At 35.7% G+C, this 19,993-nt stretch overlaps 1 protein-coding gene across 10 annotated transcripts in view; it reads right to left on the reverse strand.

Moving 5' to 3' along the window:
• Positions 1-19,993, reverse strand: part of LOC129747743 (neuronal acetylcholine receptor subunit alpha-7) — a 45,369-nt gene that overhangs the window by 15,937 nt on the left and 9,439 nt on the right. For 6 of the 10 annotated variants that reach the window (XM_055742086.1, XM_055742082.1, XM_055742085.1 and 3 more), the window contains exons 3-8: positions 18,229-18,368; positions 15,821-15,865; positions 13,080-13,189; positions 2,676-2,856; positions 2,488-2,563; positions 2,225-2,419 (exon numbers count right to left, since the gene is read on the reverse strand). In XM_055742086.1, the coding sequence (XP_055598061.1) occupies positions 2,225-2,419; positions 2,488-2,563; positions 2,676-2,856; positions 13,080-13,189; positions 15,821-15,865; positions 18,229-18,368 (747 nt within the window). Of the gene's footprint in view, positions 1-2,224; positions 2,420-2,487; positions 2,564-2,675; positions 2,857-13,079; positions 13,190-15,820; positions 15,866-17,968; positions 18,014-18,228; positions 18,369-19,993 lie in introns of all 10 variants that reach the window. The other 4 variants (XM_055742088.1, XM_055742083.1, XM_055742081.1 and 1 more) reach the window with 2 other exon arrangements.

A 19,993-nucleotide genomic window follows, 5' to 3' on the forward strand; every position in this document is an offset into this window, starting at 1 on the left:
TGCTATATTCTCTGAGAAAGAATGTAAAAAAGGAAAGAAGGGTAATTTTAATTTGAGAAACTTTTCATCACTTTTGTCATCTCTTTGCCTTCTACCTTGCAGTGGTAGATACGGATGGATTGGTGTGGTCGTAGCTACCATACAATAGTAAGCCATGCTTGATTCGCCCCACAAACGGAAACTTTTAGTGCGAACAAACATGGCCATGGGGCGAACCACATGGCCTACTATTGTTTGGTGGGAGCTACTACTCTATCCGTATCAACCACTGCAAGGTAGTATTCTAATCTTCTATCCGTCTATAATCTTTCAATTCTTAATTATTCTTTCTTAAAGTTTATAACATTGTGTTAACAGATTATCACCACTGATTTTTATGATTTAATTGAATGATTAATGGCATTTCGGTGAACTATACATTCTAATAGGAAGAATATCAAATGAAAGTAATGAAAATTATAGACGGATAGATTAGATTAGGAAGCATGAAAGGTGTTAAAAATGAGCCAAAAGCGTGAATTGAGAAAACTTCTTGCCGCACAAGACCATTTGTTCCACGCCGTATTATTGTCTAGAAGAAGCAAAGACGATAGACTGACTTTGCATTGATCTATACAATGATACATGGATGGATCGAAGCACGTGTTTTTCGTACCCCGATCGGACAAAAGGAAATGTACGGCCGGCTCAAATGAAGTTTTCTATTGCGAGTACTGGTTCGATCGATGTGTAAACTGTTTTCGGGTTTCGTTGTTTGCACGGCAGCGCTACTACTTTTTATTGTTTCACGCATGTGAGTAACCGTCAACGTCCCTACTTATTAAGCCATGCCATCAATTAGTGAACTGCATTTTAGTTCCCCATATTTCCCCCCCTTTTTTCTTTGCCAATTGATTTTGTGTTAACAGATTATCACCGCTGATTTTTATGATTTAATTGAATGATTAATGGCATTTCGGTGAACTATACATTCTAATAGGAAGAATATCAAATGAAAGTAATGAAAATTATAGACGGATAGATTAGATTAGGAAGCATGAAAGGTGTTAAAAATGAGCCAAGAGCGTGATTTGAGAAAACTTCTTGCCGCACAAGACTTTCATTTAATATTCTTCCTATTAGAATGTATAGTTCACCGAAATGCCATTAATCATTCAATTAAGTTTATAACATTTCACCGATATAGCCGAAAAAAATAATTTCATTAGTTCTTCCTATTGCTCCATCCCGTCTAACATGCGTTCGACATAGCGACTTTTCGGCGTAACGTCCACTCGACCTGTCGACTTTTCGGCTTATAATCGGCTATACAAACAAACTTCAGCAAACTTTTATTTTTGACACCCTGACTTATCGTGTGGACTCCTCTTACAAACTCCAGCGTGTCAATTAATACGTATCCACGAGGACACTCCGACAACGCCAGTTTCTCGTAACTACTGCGTGGTCGAAACCACCCGTTCGACAAATGCTGTGATCGTTTCAATGTAGTGTACTATCTGTTTGATTTGAATGTGACCAAACGTAAATTTAAACTAGACATAAGTACAATAACTTAGTTTTTAAGATATTTGTATGTATGGTTATTTCTCATCCATAGATCAAGAAAAATAAATATATATGTAGGTCCAGCGTAACCTTCGGTCAAGCAAATGCTAAGTTCATTTGGCTTTATTCCTCCAAAAAGGTCATGAGACTAAATTTAAGCTTGAACAAAATGTAAATAAAGACGAATGAACCCGAAAGCCAAGCCAGAGGACTTTAGTAAGGCTAACCACGCCATAAGGACGGCTCGAAAATTTCTTCCTCCACACGACTCATAAAGCATCGATGTAGCGTTGGAAACTATTCTTTTTACCTCAGTGTTATAAAAAGAAATAGGCTACAACAGTTTAAAAAACATGGCTTCCATGGGACATATTTTTCAATGGCTTCCATTTGAATGAAATCCTCAGCGGTTTTGTAAACAACCTAGAAACCCTTAAAAGCCGTTTGTGCTTTATTTAAACAGATGAATGGGTCGCCACTGACATTAAGACAAGTAATTTCTACAAAGATGTCAGAGGGATGGTGATCTCTTTAATGTAAGGTAATAAAAAAAACACAAAATATGAACAATGGAATGGTTGGTTTACTTATATCAGCCGAACGATCGGGGGTTGCCTATAAATCCGTCTATTGTCGTTCGATTCGTAGCGTTGAAATAGAACCATTCGTTAATTACCTAATGTAAGCTTTTCTCCAGAGTCCGGTGGTAGCGTGAAACCCAACAAAGCCATCGATGAAATTAAGACACATGGCACAATCAAGTTGAAAAAATAGTATAATGTGCGTCTGCGAATTTGTATGGTAAAAGTTACGTCAACATAAGGTTCGGGGCAGCATTGATATGTAATAGTGTTTTTCTTCCCTGGCATTCCTGTGAAAAAGAAAATTACGAATATACATTAAAATGGTGAATTTAATTTCAGTTTGTTCAATGCATACCTATCAGATACCATTCTCCATTAGTGATGAAATCGGATAGATCACCTCCATCATCAGAATTTAATTGCAGATCGAGCTGGAATAGACATTGATTTTATTCATAAATTTTGTATAAAGACCGGTTTTTTTAATCAATGAAAAGTTGCATAAAAACATCCAAACAAAAACATTGTACAATGTAGACTTGCCTGATTTCCATCATACGTCCAACTGCCGAATTTCATTTCACAGTGTTGATCATCAAATGGGAACCACGTGATGTCTATTTTACAAGTACTTTTGAAGATACCAGGTGGTACATACAAACAACTACCATTATTTCTAACCACGATGTTCGTGTGGTATGTTCCATCGAACCCTTCATCAGCACTGTAACGAAAACGGATGCATTAGGCCATGGAGGTTTCAGCACGTTGAAATAAGATGATATCTGTTCATTATATGCTAGGGTGTGCCTGATGCTAATGTCTATTATTTGAAGAAACAATATCAGTTTTTTTTTTCTAAAATAAACCATTCTTATTATAAGCAAGTTTAGTCATGATACTATTTTATCAAGGGTAGTAAAATAGTTAGCACTTCTTTGGCAAATAAGACGCAAATGGATGCAACCTACGTGGACTTCTCCAAAGCTTTTGATCGACTACCCCTCAAGCAGCTGATTGATAAATTGGATAAAATGGGATTCCCAACTTGGCTGGTGAAATGGCTTGAATCATATCTTCAAGACAGAACTGCTTTCGTCAGACAAGGTCACATCAAATCTCGAAACATTATGGTTCCATCCGGTGTTCCTCAAGGCAGCCATCTGGGTCCACTTTTGTCCAACCTCTTCATGGACGACCTTTGTGAACTTATCGATTCTTTGCAGTCGATCTCAAAATGTACCGCTCAATAGCTCACTACACAGACTGCCTGTCACTACAGCAGGACCTCAATAAGTGAATCTTAAAAAAAGTAAGATTATTACGTTCACCAGAAGTAGGGTTGTAATTTCGCATCAATACACAGCTGATAATGTGGTTATTGAAAAAGTTGAGTCTATTCGAGATCTTGGTGTTATTGTGGATTCAAGGAACATTTAGCTGTAACGGTGGCAAAAGCAAGAACAGTCCTAGGATTTTTGGTCAGGAATACCAAAGGATTCAGTGACACTACAACTCTCAAAGCTTTATATTGCTCGCTTGTTCGCTTTGAATTGGAGTACAATATTCAAGTCTGGGCACCAAACACGATCGGAGGATTGAAGCTACTTGAGTCAGTTCAAAAGCGATTCCTGAGATACGCACTGCCTAACCTACCATGGAACGAACCTCATCGCCTACCACATTACCATGCTCGATGTGGAATCTTAAACATCGAACCGATTGGTTCACGTATCATACTACTTCGTTGTCTGTTTATATTCGACGTCATATCCGGTAATATTGATAGTGCTAGCCTCGTGGAATTGATACCGTTTCATGTCCCCTCTCGTTCCTTATGGGGTTTTGAGCCTCTGAGATTGAACAACTGTGGTAAGAATGAATTTTATAACCTGTTTGACATATCTTGTAAATTGTTCAACCAAGTGTATGTGTTGACAGCAGGGTGGTAATAAAAGAGGTGCATTGGCTTTGATAGCAATATATTTGTTGTGATAATGAAGACGTTTTGATGCTTCAAATCTATGAGACAAAATTGCGCGTTAGACAACATTATGTTTAAAATAAAGTTTGGTTATGTTACTCACAAATCAGTAACCCTATACGCATCAACTCTTCCCTGACTGACAACTGATTCTTATCAGCTTTAAAAAGAATTCCCTGTAAACAAGTTCTTGATTATAATCGAATCGTTTGGAGCAAATCTATAAGTTTTACCATAATATTAGTCTATCACGATCTATCACTAGCGTCTATAACTTTTCCTGCAAATACAAAATCGTTCAACAAATGCACCGATGGCAAACTCTAAATAGACCTACAAGCACTGACCACACTGACTTGACACTTAGAACAAATCATTTTCTGTCTAATTTTTTTTGGTCAGATTTAGTTGGTTCGCAATATCGACGGCAGGTGGCGAACCTGAAAAATTCGACTAAAATTGCCCTGTAGGAAAAATGTTTAGCCCGATTTTATCGTAGAAATTGCCTGTTTTTATTTTAAAGTGGGTGGTATTTCCTAACTGGGATAGCATTTCTTCAAATCGATCGATGCGCACTCTGGAATCGATATTGCGTACTGTTGGAAAATTATCCAGAAAACGAAATCGAATGTCCAGTCAGTATGGTCAGTGCTACAAGTGCATAGATCCCGCGCACAACCAAAAAAAACTAATTCGGAAATTAAAATCGGATTTACAAACAAATTTTTCAACACTAAAGCTTCAAGCCGTCTGTACTTTAAAACTCGACACGAAAGATGGCCACGATGGTGAAAATTTTCCTCGTGCGATTCCTTTTGGCGGCAACGATGACGTTTAGTTTTCGCTGTTATTTCTCAGCGACTTTTGAACGAACTGGCACGGTGGCCAGTTTTCCAACAGTATGTGTATTTTGATTTCAATGTAAGTAAGAATAGTTTTAAGATAAGATTAAGTAATCAGTCTGTAGGACATTGAATTGCCGTAGACCGTGATCAGTAAATAAATAAAACTTGAGGGATATAGAGAAAAAACGGTATCAAACAAAGTGGGATGAGTTGGGATGGCTTCACACTATTGATTATAAGAATTCATCATGCTGTTGATTGGCCCAGTTTTGGCTTATTCTGTGTGATGATGATTGAGAGCCGTCTAGTTGGCGCATAAAAATTTCATTTGGAAAGTAGTTCTGCTGTATCATTTTTTGCGAAACAATATCGTTTACAAAATAAGCCATTGCAGAATGGGGGCTAGTAACAATTTGTTTAGAACATCAACGGATCACACATAGATCCTAATGATAACTTAATAATGTGATAAATAAAATCCTACTCCGCCCAAGCAAACAGATTCGTGGGAAGTCATCAGCCGGCTCCATGGGTCAACGATGGACCAGATCTTCACATTACGGCAAATCTTCTAAAAATGCCGTGAACACCATGTCCCTACGCACCATCTATTCATCGACTTCAAAGCCGCATACGACACGCTCGGCTGTGACGAGCTATGGAAAATCATGGACGAGAACGGCTTTCCCAGGAAGCTGACCAGACTGATCAAGGCGACGATGGATGAAACGCAGTGCGGTTTCGGGTGAATTGTCGAGTTCATTCGAATCGCGCAGGGGGCTTTGAAAAGGCGATGGTCTATCCGGCATGATGTTCAACGTGCCGCTAGAAGGTGTTATTTGACGAGCGGTGGGTGAAATGCGGGGCACGATTTTCAACATATCCAGTCAACTTATCTGCTTTGCCGAAGACATTGATATAGTCGACAGAACATCTGCGGCGATGAAGGAGTTCTATCGCGAACTGAAACGCGCATCAGGAAGGATTGGGTAAATGATTAATACGTCCAGGACGAAGTAAATGGCCTGCGGATCCGAGACCGACCGAGCCCGCTTGTCCAGTAATAACAAGGTCACGATCGACAGCGACGAGCTGGAGATAGTCGATGACTTGGTCTATCTCGGCCCACTTGTGACCGCAGACAATCACACCAGCCGTGAGATCCGGCGGTGAATAATCAACGGAAGTCGTGCCTACTATGGACTTCACAAGCAACGAAGTGTTACCTGTATATGAAGCTCATTAGACCGGTTGTTCTCTACGGGCACGAGACATGGATATTGTCGAGGAGGACCTGCGTACACTCGGAGTATTCGAGCGACGAGTGTTAAGAACCATCTTTGGCGGCGTGCAGGAGAACGGATTGTGGAGGCGAAGGATGAACCATGACTCTTTGCCGAATCCAGTATCCAGAAGGTGGTGAAGGCTTGCCGGATACGCTGAGCAGGGCATGTTGCAAGAATGACGGACGACTGTCCTGAAAAACAGATGTAAGCTACGAATTCGTTAGGAACGAGACGATCAGCTGCGCTACGAGTGAGGTGGTTAGACCAAGTGTAGCGTGATCTAGTGAATGTGGGATGTCCGAGAAATTGGAGAACGTTTGCCATGGACCGAGTGAGTTTTAGGAATTATGTTCGTCAAGTTATGTCATGAAACGGAGTACTACGAAAAAAAAAATTCAATTATAGCGCTGTTGGCTCCATAGTTTTTAAGCCGGATGGGAATATAGAGCTGCAAATTTTGGTTCCTTAATCTTCGGACTTAAAGCGTGTCTAAGTCAATCAATCGGCAAGGGTTTTTGTAATTGGGTAAACGGAACTGATCTAATCAGTTTAAGTGTCGTAGAGCATTCCCCAAGAATCTCCGGATTTGTATAGCCTCAATTTATTCAGCTCCGTTCTGAAAAAATGGGCACCAAACTGCTGATGCATATTCGAGAATCGAGAGAACTATACTGTAATATTTACAATACTAGTCTTTAATAAATAAGAAGCCGAGACATCTAGAAGCTTTGTCGTGTGAGTCTTAAACTCCAGCCGTTGGTCCAGGATAACACCGAGTTGATGTGGTTTCGTTCCCGAGAGTGTACTCCGCGTAAAGAGGGTTCCGCTAGCGAGAAAATGAAATAACCGCACATTTACTGCGGTTCGGAAGCAGGCAGTTGGTGTCACAGCAGTGAGCAAAGGCATTTAACTGTCTTTACAAGAAATTGATGTCCTCTTGGCTGTTGATAGTGTAGGAAAGTTTGAGGTCGTCAGTATACGCAAGTTTTGAGCCGTCAAGAAAATTGAGTACATCGTTGAAAGAAATAACAAAAATTATTGGTCCCAAATTGCTATCTTGAGGTACACCTGAACAAGCGAAGAATTGCCTCGAGAAGTAGTTGCCTGTTTGAACTGATACCTTTCGTCCCGTTCATCGAAAGCAGCTGACAGATCAGTATCTATGGCGCCAGTTTGAGTCTTCATGGCTAAGCTATGTTGCACAAACGATGTAAATTTGTTGTCGTGGATTGTTTTGGCAAAAATCTGTGCTGATCGATGGAAAAGTACTGTTTACAAGATGAAAAATGGGTTCCAGGACAACCAATTCAAAGAGTTTGGCTATCGAACACAGAGCTTAAAATTCCACGTCTCTTCTATCTCCTTTTTTGTGAACGGAGAACATGTAGGGGAAAACAGTACAAGACGCACCAGCGGAGTAAGATGGCCCATGTCATTCTTTCTCAAAAAACACTAACCTATGGCTTCGATCAATGTTTTTTATATTGTAGCAAACAAGCTTTTTCATCATTCATTAAATGAAAAGTTCAAAAAATCGACTTAAGTTCTTAGAAACAGAAGGATTAATGGAATCACCGTGAAACTTCTTATTTTTAATGGGTAACATATAAGGTTTTATGGTAAACCAGCCTGCGCAATCTGATGAAACTACAACTTAACGTTTTTCCATTCGTATACACTTGCGGAAGACTATAAATATTTTGTTAAATTTCACAAACTTCCCACAATTTTAAACTAAAAACAATCATACCAGAATTGGGGCAGAATGCCCAAAAGACCACGTGTTTTACGCTCAAATTTTGAATGGTGTTAACTTTTGAGACAACCCAAATTTCAAAACAAAATGCCTTTCTTTTTATTTGCTGACTCCCAAATAACGATAACAATCCACAATTATAACAAATTTCGTCCTGGTTTGAGTTAAAAAAGCTGCACCAATATTCGACTCGAAAAAAATATCTGCCGCCATATTTGTTGCAATATCAGTCAAGAAATTGAAATTCGTTGCCTACCTGAAGGCGTTTTACCCATAAGGATATAAAAAGTGTATTTTGAGAAGCGAAATTTTCGATAAGTTTAGCAATAAAATTTGAATTTTTGCAAAAGTATGGTTAGTTTACAAAAATTTACGATAAACATGTAATTAAACACGCCGAGTTAAGGTTGTGGTATTTGTCCTTGGTGTGGAGGGACTTTTGCTTGTTGTAGTTCCGAAGAGAACACTTTTTACAGTCTCCAGTTGTCGCAGTTGATTTGTGACTCAAGGAGCTAGTGGGTTGGAAGCTACTCTTCGTTTCGGAACATGGCGGTCGATTTTGTAGTTCAATATGTTTGAAAAAGATACAGCGGCTGCATTAGGATTAATGAGATCGAGCTCGTTATTCCATTCCATGGAATCTAGGACGATGGATATGACTTCGAAGTCAACGTTCTTGAAGTCATTGTAGAAGGATGTGGCTTCGAGCGAGACCAGTAAAGCTGGGTTATGAGAAACCACTTTAACAAGAGGGCGGGCGGTAGCTAGATCCATTGTAAGATTCCTGAAGCCTTCGTAATGAAGGAGAGGTCTAGCATACGGCCGTATTCGTTTTCAAAAATTTTGATCTGACATAGCGTCGCAGCCGTTATAATATAGTAGTGTGCAACTGGCCTTAAAACGACGCTGTCCAACGCCCAGTAAATGGCCCCTAACTCTGCGATGTATACCGTGCATGGTGGATGGATGTTATATGAGGCGGTAGCTATTTCGTTGAAAACTCCAAACTCCGTTGATTCCTCTATTCATCATTTGAACATGTTTTTGTAAAGGTGATGATTTCGTAGCAGGAACACGATGTAGCAAAGAGGTAGTCAACCAAAGAAGAATTGACACCACCGACGTTCTGATAGTAGACGTTGATAGGGTCAGATGTTTCGGATGCAGAGCAGGAACGACGATCTCTGAAAAAGCAAGTTCTATCACGCGGAGGATAACCGTTAGTGCACAGTATTCCAGAACGGGAATTTAGACAAAATTAATAACTTAGAAACTATAAGATCTAGACAAAAGGTGTCTTAGCAAAGCTGCTCATAAAATAATGAGATTTAATTACACAGTATCATATATTAGGACGTGTCATTTTTTCCATGGCTTCGACACACAAACTTTTTCAATTGAAAAGATAGAGTAAAATTGTCTTCTATAAAATTACAGCCAATACCTTTTAAAGCAACTCTGTCCTAGACATCAAATTCATATGACACATTCCACGCGCTTGTACCGCTCAAAAGTGATTTTTATCCGTTCGCGTATCAAAATAAATCTCAAAATTGTCTATAATTTTGATAATTCAAATCACACAAAACCAACGGAAAAAAGAAAAAAAGTTTTTTTACACATGTTTGAGATGATTTTGAAAATCAATTTTTTGTTGGAAAATGTGGATATTTTGACAACTTTTACAAAATCATTAATTTAAATAAATGGATGAGTACTTTTTTGGAAATATTTTTAGTATGTTTTGAAGCCAAAAAACGGCTTCATTTTGTAGAAAAAATAATTTTTTATATGCAATGTAGGTAGTTGGTTTGAAAAGCGAACAAAAACAGTCGCAAATGAGTGAATTCACGTCACAAAAAAAAGGGAACTTTTTAATTTTACGAGAAAACTATGACAGTTTTTTAAATAAAAAAATAAGATTTTCTCTGAAAAATATAAGACGACTCTAAAACTCTAAAATTTATAGAAATCGGTTGAAATCTAGCTGAGTTACAACAGCGCGAATGAGTGAATTCACGTCACAAAATTTGATTTTTTGTTAAATTTTATATGAAAAATATGCCTTGAAAACTGTTTTACCCTCCAGGTGGCCGGATTTTTACAAATCGAGCATAATCTAGTTGATTTTTTTAATAAGTTTATTTTTTTAAATAAAAATACAAAACTTTTTTTGGCGAATCTTTAAATGAAGACAGTAATTTTAAAATATGATCCCTCAATATGTTGCTATTCAAGTGCCAATCAAAATAAGAAAACAGGTGCAGATACCAAGGACCAAGATACAATCTATGAAATGCAATAACTTTTCTGTTTCAAATCCAATCGAGTTACAGTCTTCGAGTGAAATATTTGTCTCAACTTAGGCTTTAAGAAAATCAACCATAAAAAACAATCGGCTAGTGATGAAAAAAGGTATTGATGAAAAACCAGTATTTTTTGTTCCTCCCGGGCACAACACCTTAAAATTTTATTCACGTTTGAGACTCAAGCAACCCCTCCCCATGGTCAATCTTTCTGAAATTTGGCATGTGACCTTCGGGTAAGCTAATGAATAATTTTGACTTAGAGCGAGTGAGATTTACCATGTTTCATTCTTCCTATACTATGATAAGTGTACCGCGGTTCGTTAAATTATTAAAAACTACAAAAAATACTGTTATGGTAAAGTAGCCATAATTTCTTCAATTTTCAACCGATTTTGATAAATAATCGCTTAAAATTTTTATTATGAATTGACATTAAAGCGCAAAAGAAAATCAGATTTTTTAAATGTTATCATCGAGTCTAAAACTTTTGCTGAAACAAAATTTTCTCTAAAAAAATGCGTTTTTTATAATTTTTCCTATCTTAAAGTCACTAATTTCAACAATACTGTTGATCACACGCAAAAACAGTGATCGATAGAAAATTTATTCACCTTCAATATGCAAAAGAGGGATTTTAAATTACTAATCTAAATACAAGAACTTTTTCTATTTTTCCGAAATTTCATATTTGGAGCATAACTTAAAAACGGTTCTACTGAGATTTTTTTGAATTTAACTTTCGGATTCAGCGCCCGATTTCACATTAAAAATGACGTTCAGTTTACTAAGTTCAAAAATGCTGTCAACTAGTGTAATTGGAAGGATCTAATAAATGAGTGTGCTCATTAAATGCTAAACCAGAATTCTTCCGGCCCTTTCAATAAAAAGTCCAGTATATCAGGAAGCCTGGTCGCAGTGGTCTCTAAACAATTAGAAAATAAGTAGGGGAGAATGAGGATACTTGATCCCTGGGGATACTTGATTCCTTAGCTATATCTCGAAACTGGAATGTCTTACAAAGATCAAATGTTCTAGAAAAATGTGCCAAAATGAGCAAAATAACAATGCTTGCATTAAAAAAAAAAATAACAAAATAATTGTTTGAGTAATTGAACTTTGTTTGAAAAATTTCACAAAATGTAACTTGAAGATCTTTTTTCATCATTTTAAAATGTTCCTTACATGGGAAAATAATGAAAAAAATATTTGTTCCAATATATCAATCGTTCGAGTGTAAAATGAACTTCATAATGCCATATTTTCAAAGCAATGGAAAACTCTCAACTTTTTTTAAGAAAAAGTTTTCTAAAATGTTGATTATGGGTACAATTGATCCCTAGAGTTGGGTATAATTGATTCCCCTTCCAAACAGCATATTCTTCTTCTGAATTGATCATTATGATTGATGTAACGAAATTACTAATATTATTATCCCAAAACTAATATTTATTAAACAATTGTCTGAAGAAAAGGGAAAAAATAATTAATTTTCTCTTAATTATAAAAAAGCGCCTTTAAGTATGCAATATTATTAGCGTTGAGACAAAGCTATAGAATTTTCTTCTTATGTCTGCTATAAATTGTGAAATGAGGACAAACATGACTAAAATAGTCAATTAACATTCTATCTTGGGGTTTTGTTTGGTTTGTATGCAAGGATTAGGGCTTCCTGAATAAAAGATCAAGTCTCCTTCAAAAGGGGATCAAGTCTCCCCTAACTTCAGAAAAATCGCAATTTTTTTACTCCCACGAAAAAGCTTCTAGTTCATCAACGGGTTCAAGTATCGTTCTTATTGTTGGAGCATAGAAACTTGAAGTTACAAGCTGTCAGAAAATGTAAAAGACGGCGAGTTGCTAAATTTTTCCAAAAAGATATCGGTATCGATTTTTGAATACGGCGAACGCGCCAAGACCTTTATTTGAGAAAAACGCATTCCAAGTTTCAGAAAATAAAATCAATTTCCTATTTAGCTGCGTACAATCATTTTCCTAAATAAGCCGCTAAAACGCTTTCAAATTGAATTAACTTCATCACCCGATCGATCAATATAGCTTTTCCGTACTGATTACTTCAAAAAATTAATAAATATAACTGTGGGCCCTTTTACCACAGACTGGTGCTCTCATTTTGTTCATTCGCCTAATTGGAGCGCCCTTTTGAATTGCAAAATGACTGTTCGCCTTTTGGATCACTCATTAAAGAAGCAATATTCAAGCAAATTTCGGCTTGAAAGCGGGTCCAAATGATCACATTAACACATTAGCACATTCAACGATCTTATAAATGCTGATTTGTGCTTCTCCTCGTCCTGGGAAAACAAATTTCAAAAACATCAATTCCCTTTTTCCATCTCGAAATAACTATCGGCCCCTTTGTTCGCGACGAAATTTTGAGGGGAAATGGGCGAATGAACTGTGGGATTACGCACTCATAAAAAAAGCTATTCGCCTTATTTAAAAAATTAAATTTAGCGTCACTAAAATGAGAAAAATTAAAAGGAGATAATATTTTCGGGTGTAAAATAAAGAATTTAACGCATTTAAATATGTGATTATCTGGATTTGTTTACAGTTGGCGTATTCGCCGTATTCAAAATTCGATACCGATATGGTGAAAATTTGAAAAGGGGATCAAGTATCCCCACTCTCCCCTATCCTTATTTCTCCCTTGAAATCCCTACCGATTCGTTTTTAATACTTCAACATTATTGCTGTCTATCTATGTGCATAAATCCTGAAAAAAATTACAATAATGCGTTATACATACCTGTTATACATCAGAACATCGGGCTTCCACAGTTTATTGGGTGTGATTCTTAAGTCTCTGACTTGACCGTATTCAGATTCATTCCACCTCAAGTTATAGTCGTTCCATTCCTGAAGGTGAATTGTTCGTTATTTTATCGGCGATAGTTGTTAATCTAACTGCATTTTGTTATATTGAAATTGTGATGTATTATGAGTGAAAAAAGGATGAACAGTAAGCAACCGTACAAAGGCTACATGCGATAGCAGCTTTTACAGAGATTCACATTTACAAAACGATGAAATTGGAACTATGGTGGTGATAGGTAATTCTAAGGATCTAACGTACAACTAGAAGTACTAAAAATTGTTTTCCTTTCTTCTTAGGAAGTAGTTCATGCAATTATTTTGTTTGTTGAAGTAAAAAGAAACTAGTTAGTATTTGCATTTATTGAGAGATAAATTTAAAGAGCGATTCTAGTTAACATGTTTGATTTTTAATGTGGCTTGAGAACTTTAATATAATATTTAACAATGATATCCTTAAATGATCTACAAATAATAAAAAGATGGGTTTTATGATGATTACATGTTGTTTGGTAATATCAACGTTAAAAGCTTTGCATTTCGTCGAAGTGGGATTTTATCAAAAGTTCAATAAGCTGTTCGCGGAGCTTATAAAGTAAAATCCCAGCAAACATAAAATCGCATAAGAAATGATAGCTCAAGTCGTTGACAAAGTTACTGCGAAATGAAATTCCTACAAAATAAGTAAACGATCGTAAAAAAGCTTACTTGAAGTCGGATTAAATCGAAAATGATTAAAACTTCGCCAGAATCTGCAATTTGAAGACGATTTCGTCCAATTTGTTTTACCGCGCGGGCTTCAAGTGAGAAAACAGCCTTGTGTTCTTTCTGTGCAACCAGCAGTGCAACCAGATTGCTAAAAATCAGATGGTGTATTCGAAATGATTCACCAGTGAGAGAAGCATCAAATCAACGTCACTGGCAACGGTTTGCATGCGTTGATACCAAAACTTGTGCTCTCTTGCATTCTTTCAGTATGTACAATCAAGATGTCGAATGTTGTCCAATTCGTATAAATCTTATCGCTTTAGCCAGAAGTTAAAAATATGTCTGTATATTACCTTCACTTTGGTAAATGCTGTTTTTGAGAGTTTCATACGATCATTTGATGAATTAAATTTTTAACATACTATGCGTATCTTTCTATTGGTTACATATCTTTTCCCCCTTAATACTATATTATATTGTATTGTATTTAAAGTTTAGGTACTCTTTTAACATTTCGATACGTAAACAGCGTTTTTGGTTAAAATCGGTTCAAGAAAAGTCGTTGATAGTTTCGCTGAAACTTTGATCACCAATTAGTCTTTCATACATATATTAGTTTTTTGTACAGGGATAGAATCATGTTGTTGTTTAAACTATATTAAAAATGTTGGGAAATTGAGGGTAAAACGGTCGATACTCCATTTCCCGATGCGTGCTGTGGCTCAAATAGCCTTCATTCGATTCCTCGAAAAAATCACACAAGATAGGTCTCATTTGGATGAACATTTTCAAGTCTGAACTTACTGTTTTCAAAATTAATTGAAAATTATAGGGGGATTGAGGGCCATAATTTAATCTTTTGAAGCGTGTGGCAGTTTAAACCACCTTCATTTTATTTCTTGGAAAAAAAATCACAAAAGATAGGTTTATTTTTGTTCAAAATTTTCTAGTCTTAATCAGTGTTTTTCTGGATTGTTTACAAAATATCGGAAAATAGCTCGTCCAGCGTTTGAAACAATGTCCAATCAGTTTTTCGGAAATTTTTACAAAAGGAATGTATGTTTTCATAGATTTGGTTCGAGTGGAAGACAAGATATAGAATTTCTTCGCGGTTTATACGCTTTTTCCCCATTGTGCAGTGTAATTCTGCATTCCTTTGGAGAGATGCTCAGGGCATAACGTCTTGATTTGAAGGCTCGTTTGGCAGTTTATTCGATTCTAGAACTGAGACAGATTTCTGTCTACGCTGGCTCGAATTATCTACTAGCGAGACGATTTATGTCTAAACTGGTATAAACTTTAAACAGTTTGTTTGATCATAATCCAATACAGATCCAGCGTTGTTCCACATCTGTCAGGAAAATATAACTGAAATGTGCACAACTAGAAATTTAGATTTATTTTATTGTTAGAGAATTTACGAAGAGATTTTTTTTGCGATATTTCATCTATTTGGTTAGCATCTTTGCATGGGTACAAAATAACATAAGCCGACACTAAAATCAACATAGTAATGTAAGCACGCAGGTCTTGTGCCCGTTTGTTACACATTGTGTAGTAATTCAATTCGAAAGATACACAAAAAAGTTAGCAATATATGTAACTATGTACATTTTCTAATGTGTCAATATGATTTTACAATATGTACAGCTTTAGATGATATGGTATTTGAAAGTCGAGGGAATAAGCGAAAGCCGAAATGTGAAAGTGAGAAAATTTATCTTACAAAAGAGAAAAGATACATGTAGCCACAATTGTTGTGATAAGATTGTATTATAGAAATGTTTTTTACAGTTAGTAGATTTAATGCACATACGTTGATATTTCAATGAAACTATCCAAATTAAAATAAAAAAAGACAATTTTGTCAAATTAATAGTTTTCTTAGCAAACCCGTTAGCGGGAGTTTTTTTTTTCATCAGCCGTATGTGCATTCCCGTTTAGCTTATTATGTGTTACTTAACTTACCAAAGAAAGCCAAATATTGGTTACAAGTAGTTGATTCTTCTCGTCCTATAATCAACGTATAATTAAAAAATGAAAAGTAAATAAAAGGATTTTTTTGTGCGATGAAAGTAAAAGAAACACTGAATATTTCGTTTGTGTTAGTAGTAATGATTCATTTTTGAGACAAATTCGCGTTAATCGGTGTACTTTTGATGCCTAGCAAAAATCGTAGATATATGGGAACACCTGAAGTAAACACAACATGCATGTATTCATTTATGACATGTACCCACTCAAAAGCGACATCGATGCACTCCACAACAGAAAATTATTTGTATTTTTTTGTTTATAGTATTTACTAGAATTTTTATTTATTGTTTTGATTTTGCTGCTAAATTGAAAAGGGTGTTTAGTTCATATTTTTATTTAATGATTTTATTGGTTGCTCGAGTGTGCTACTTAAAACACAATCGCATCCTACTGCAATTTTTGGACACACTTATATCTAATCATCACGGCACTTTGCATGGCAAGCAAGACTTAAAATGTGGTACACCGTATAGCACATCTTGTTGATAGCAATTGAATAATCTCAGAATATGACAGGATCCGAATGAGAAAGTCTAGATCTTATTGTCAACTTCTTACGGGGAGGTTGAATTTATAGCTTAACGTCTCTTTGTGAATTCCATTTTCGAAAGAAATCTATCGAATTTAATATATTTCACCTAGTAAATGAAACTATGAAATTGTTCAAAAGAGAACCAAGTTCTTGAACACAGTTCAAAATCTGAATCTAAAATCTGAGATCTGGAGTCCCAAATCCTTGATCTAGAACCTTGGTTTATAAATCTCAATTCTACAAGCCGAATTCCTTTTCTTCTCAATAAAATTCTGTACCAACACGTGAAAAGGATCTATCTCCAAAAGTAAACAAAATCCATTTTCAGTACCTCATGATAGGCCGACATTGGCACTACTTAACGGTAAAACCCTTTTGAGAAAATAATATTCCGTTACATTAAAAACTCAATTTGAGTAAAGGATCTATAAACATTATAAAACTAGAACCACCATCACATAGATATACATACACCCTTTACTCCGGATCAAATTTTCGCTACTACTCCGCAAACAAACTCAAAATAATCGATTTGACTCTTTATTCAACATAAAAACATAGTTGCAAATGAACGCGAGCTTAAAACTAAAGCTGGAAATGAGAAAATAGCAAAGGGTGTATAAACAAGGGAAACAAAATATTACGTGAGCTAGGTTCTATCTACGATAGCGTTTTCATGAAAATTTATATTCCTCCATTCTAACATATAGGGGCGAAATGCGTTTTTCTCGATTCGCCATATATGGAGATACATCTTTTTCATGTGTTGGTACAGAATTCTTTGTCTGATATCTGATTCTTATAGGTTAAATTTTTAATATGAATGTGAAATCAGAATCTGTTGTAGTCCTGATATTGAAACTAACATAGAGATGAAATAGACATCTGAGAGTTCGCAATTTAGTTATTAAATAACAATCATAATTTTGGTTGGATTGAACGATTATAAATATAGAACCTGAAATTCATCGTCAGCGAGTTATTCAGATGTTAAAATGTGTTTTCTAAACGGAAAGCTCTTCATTTTCTAATAATTCTTGCTTGGAATACGGAATTCACTTCATACTACGTTGACAAAACTAAGCCCAAGAAACCTCCAGAATTTTCGACGAATCTTCATTACTTTGTTTTGTGGTTGCATTACATATTTAATCTCTTGATGGAGTGAGCTCGTTTTCTTTACGTGTTTATGTTCCACCGACTATGCTGAGACTATCAATTGACACAACAATTGTTTGTTCCATGATTCGAATATAATGATGCACTCGTTTCTATTGGGAACACATGTAGGTATATATATGTTTTTTAGATTTGGTTAGAATGCATCCATTAATTCCATTTCAAGGTACGGTTTGGACAAAACTCGTGATATATGCATATATTTTAAGAATGCAGTGAGGTTTAAATCTTAGAATCGATTTTCAATGACAGAATTGCATTTGCCATCCTTGGATAACGTGGGTATTAAGTACAGTTTAAATCTTGCACAACAAATGAAGGTTAAAAATGTTTTGGTCGCTGCTCGTAACCGGGTACATGCCACTTACCAAATTTAACCACGCGTTTGTGGTAAGAATCTGATTCTTCTCATCCTAAAAATATATTTAAGCCAGTTTAGTATTGAAATTATGGAATTTTCTGGTTAAGCATGTCGTAACCGTATCCTTCGATTGTTTTTCAAGTAAAAAAATACACTGTCAAATTACACCGGACTCAAGATTCCCACTTGTTTTTCTCGTTGAGCAGTTGTAAATTTTCTTAGAGACATTACTTAAGTTAAACCAAAGAATCTCCTCCTGATACTTACCACATCAATGATTTGCTGCAACGTCAATCCAAACTTCACCTGTAGGGCTTCGGATTCATTTGCAACTGGACGCTCGAGCGTATTATACGTTGCCAAAAGATGATTCAGCAATCGTTTCTCGTGGGGTCCTTGCAAGCTATCTGTAAAGGAAAAGTTAAAAATAAAATGAAAGCATGTGTTCGGGTAGAAATCAATTTTTGACAAATCTGCACTTAAATATTATCTCTCTATGTTTTAATACAGGGTGTCCCACATAAAACTGTCTCACTTTGCAAAGCTGTAGAAAATCACCCGTTGGGTATTTCAGTTTGTTTTATTTTTTTTTAATATTTCGGCAGTTGAAAAAATAGAATCACTTAAAGAGAAAGGACGCAAATTTATTTTGCGCAAACTTCAGATATACTTAACTCCATCAAGGGGACATTAAAAAACAACTTTTAAGTCGTCCTGGGGGGAGGGGGGGGGGGTAGGGTCTAACACTTTCAAAAAATCGATTTTTTATTTTTTTTTATTTTCTTATTGTAAAACATTTCAAGAGTGTTGTGTCAAATTTTCAAGTCAATTGAAGCAAAACTGTAGAAATTATAGGCCTTTATCTCCTCCTATCTAATACTGCAAGAAAGCAAGAGCAGAAACTTCAAACGCGTTTTTCTCGAAAGCACATTTTTAAAGCCGTGGACATCGTCATTTGAAAACTACTTATCCGATTCTTTTCAAATTTGGAACATATTTTCTACATATAAAAAACCAGACCCCAACGTTTTTCTTTTTTGTTTTTTTTACCTTGGGGAGATTTTACAGGTGAAAAATGGCGGATTTTTTCGTGAAAAATCGTAATTTTTACTTCAAACAGTTACAAAAAATTCATAAATTTTTTTTTAAGTTAAATAAAAACGTTGGGGTCCAGAAAAACATCTATTAAAAATATTTTGCTCTGATTTTTTTACTTCAGATGATTCTGTGCTGAGATACAGTGTCCACCGCAAATCCTGTTTCAAAAAAGCATCCTCGAAAGTGCTCCGTCACCGGCTCATTTTTCAATATTTTTCTACGAAAAAATTTCTAAATGCTCTTTTAACAATGCTTAGTATAATGCAAAAAATTTGAATACATTTGTTTGAACGATAGCTCTAGAGAAAAATCGTGAAAATGGTGTTTTTTTTTATACCCGTTAGACCCTACCCCCCCCCCCCTTAAAGCTTACTACACTGTACCGAGAATCAACAGAGTTGTTTTATTAGTGGTTAGAACTAGAACCCACAAACATGTAAATACAGTTTAAAGCATGCCTTTGTTTTGTAGTATTTTTTACCCCTGAATATAAGCAGCACTCTTATGCTTTTTCAATAAAAAAACGTTTTTGACAGAAAAAATGTAAGATTTAATTCGAACAAAACCAAAAAATACTACAATTGGTGGGCTTGTGATATAGCTTAGTTGGCAAGTCAGTGGCTTTTTCTTTAAACAGTTTTGACAGAAAAATAGTGAAATTTAATTCGAAAAAAAAAACAAAAATAACTGCAATTGCTTCTTAATGCGTTATGATATCAAAAATATATAAAAAACTTATAAATTTTCAAACGTTTTCATTTAATTTTTCATCAATAACAGAGTTTACCCTTTTTTCTTAGCAGGGTGAAAATCGCATATTTTTGTAAATTTTGTACGATATCTAATTTCAATATGATTTTAGATAACTTCTGAATCAAAAACTCAATTCGCAAAAAAACCGGTTTACAGTTTTGGCTCCATCTGGAAAACTTTC

The sequence above is a fragment of the Uranotaenia lowii genome, chromosome 2 (genome assembly GCF_029784155.1).
Source record: "Uranotaenia lowii strain MFRU-FL chromosome 2, ASM2978415v1, whole genome shotgun sequence".
NCBI lineage: Eukaryota > Metazoa > Arthropoda > Insecta > Diptera > Culicidae > Uranotaenia > Uranotaenia lowii.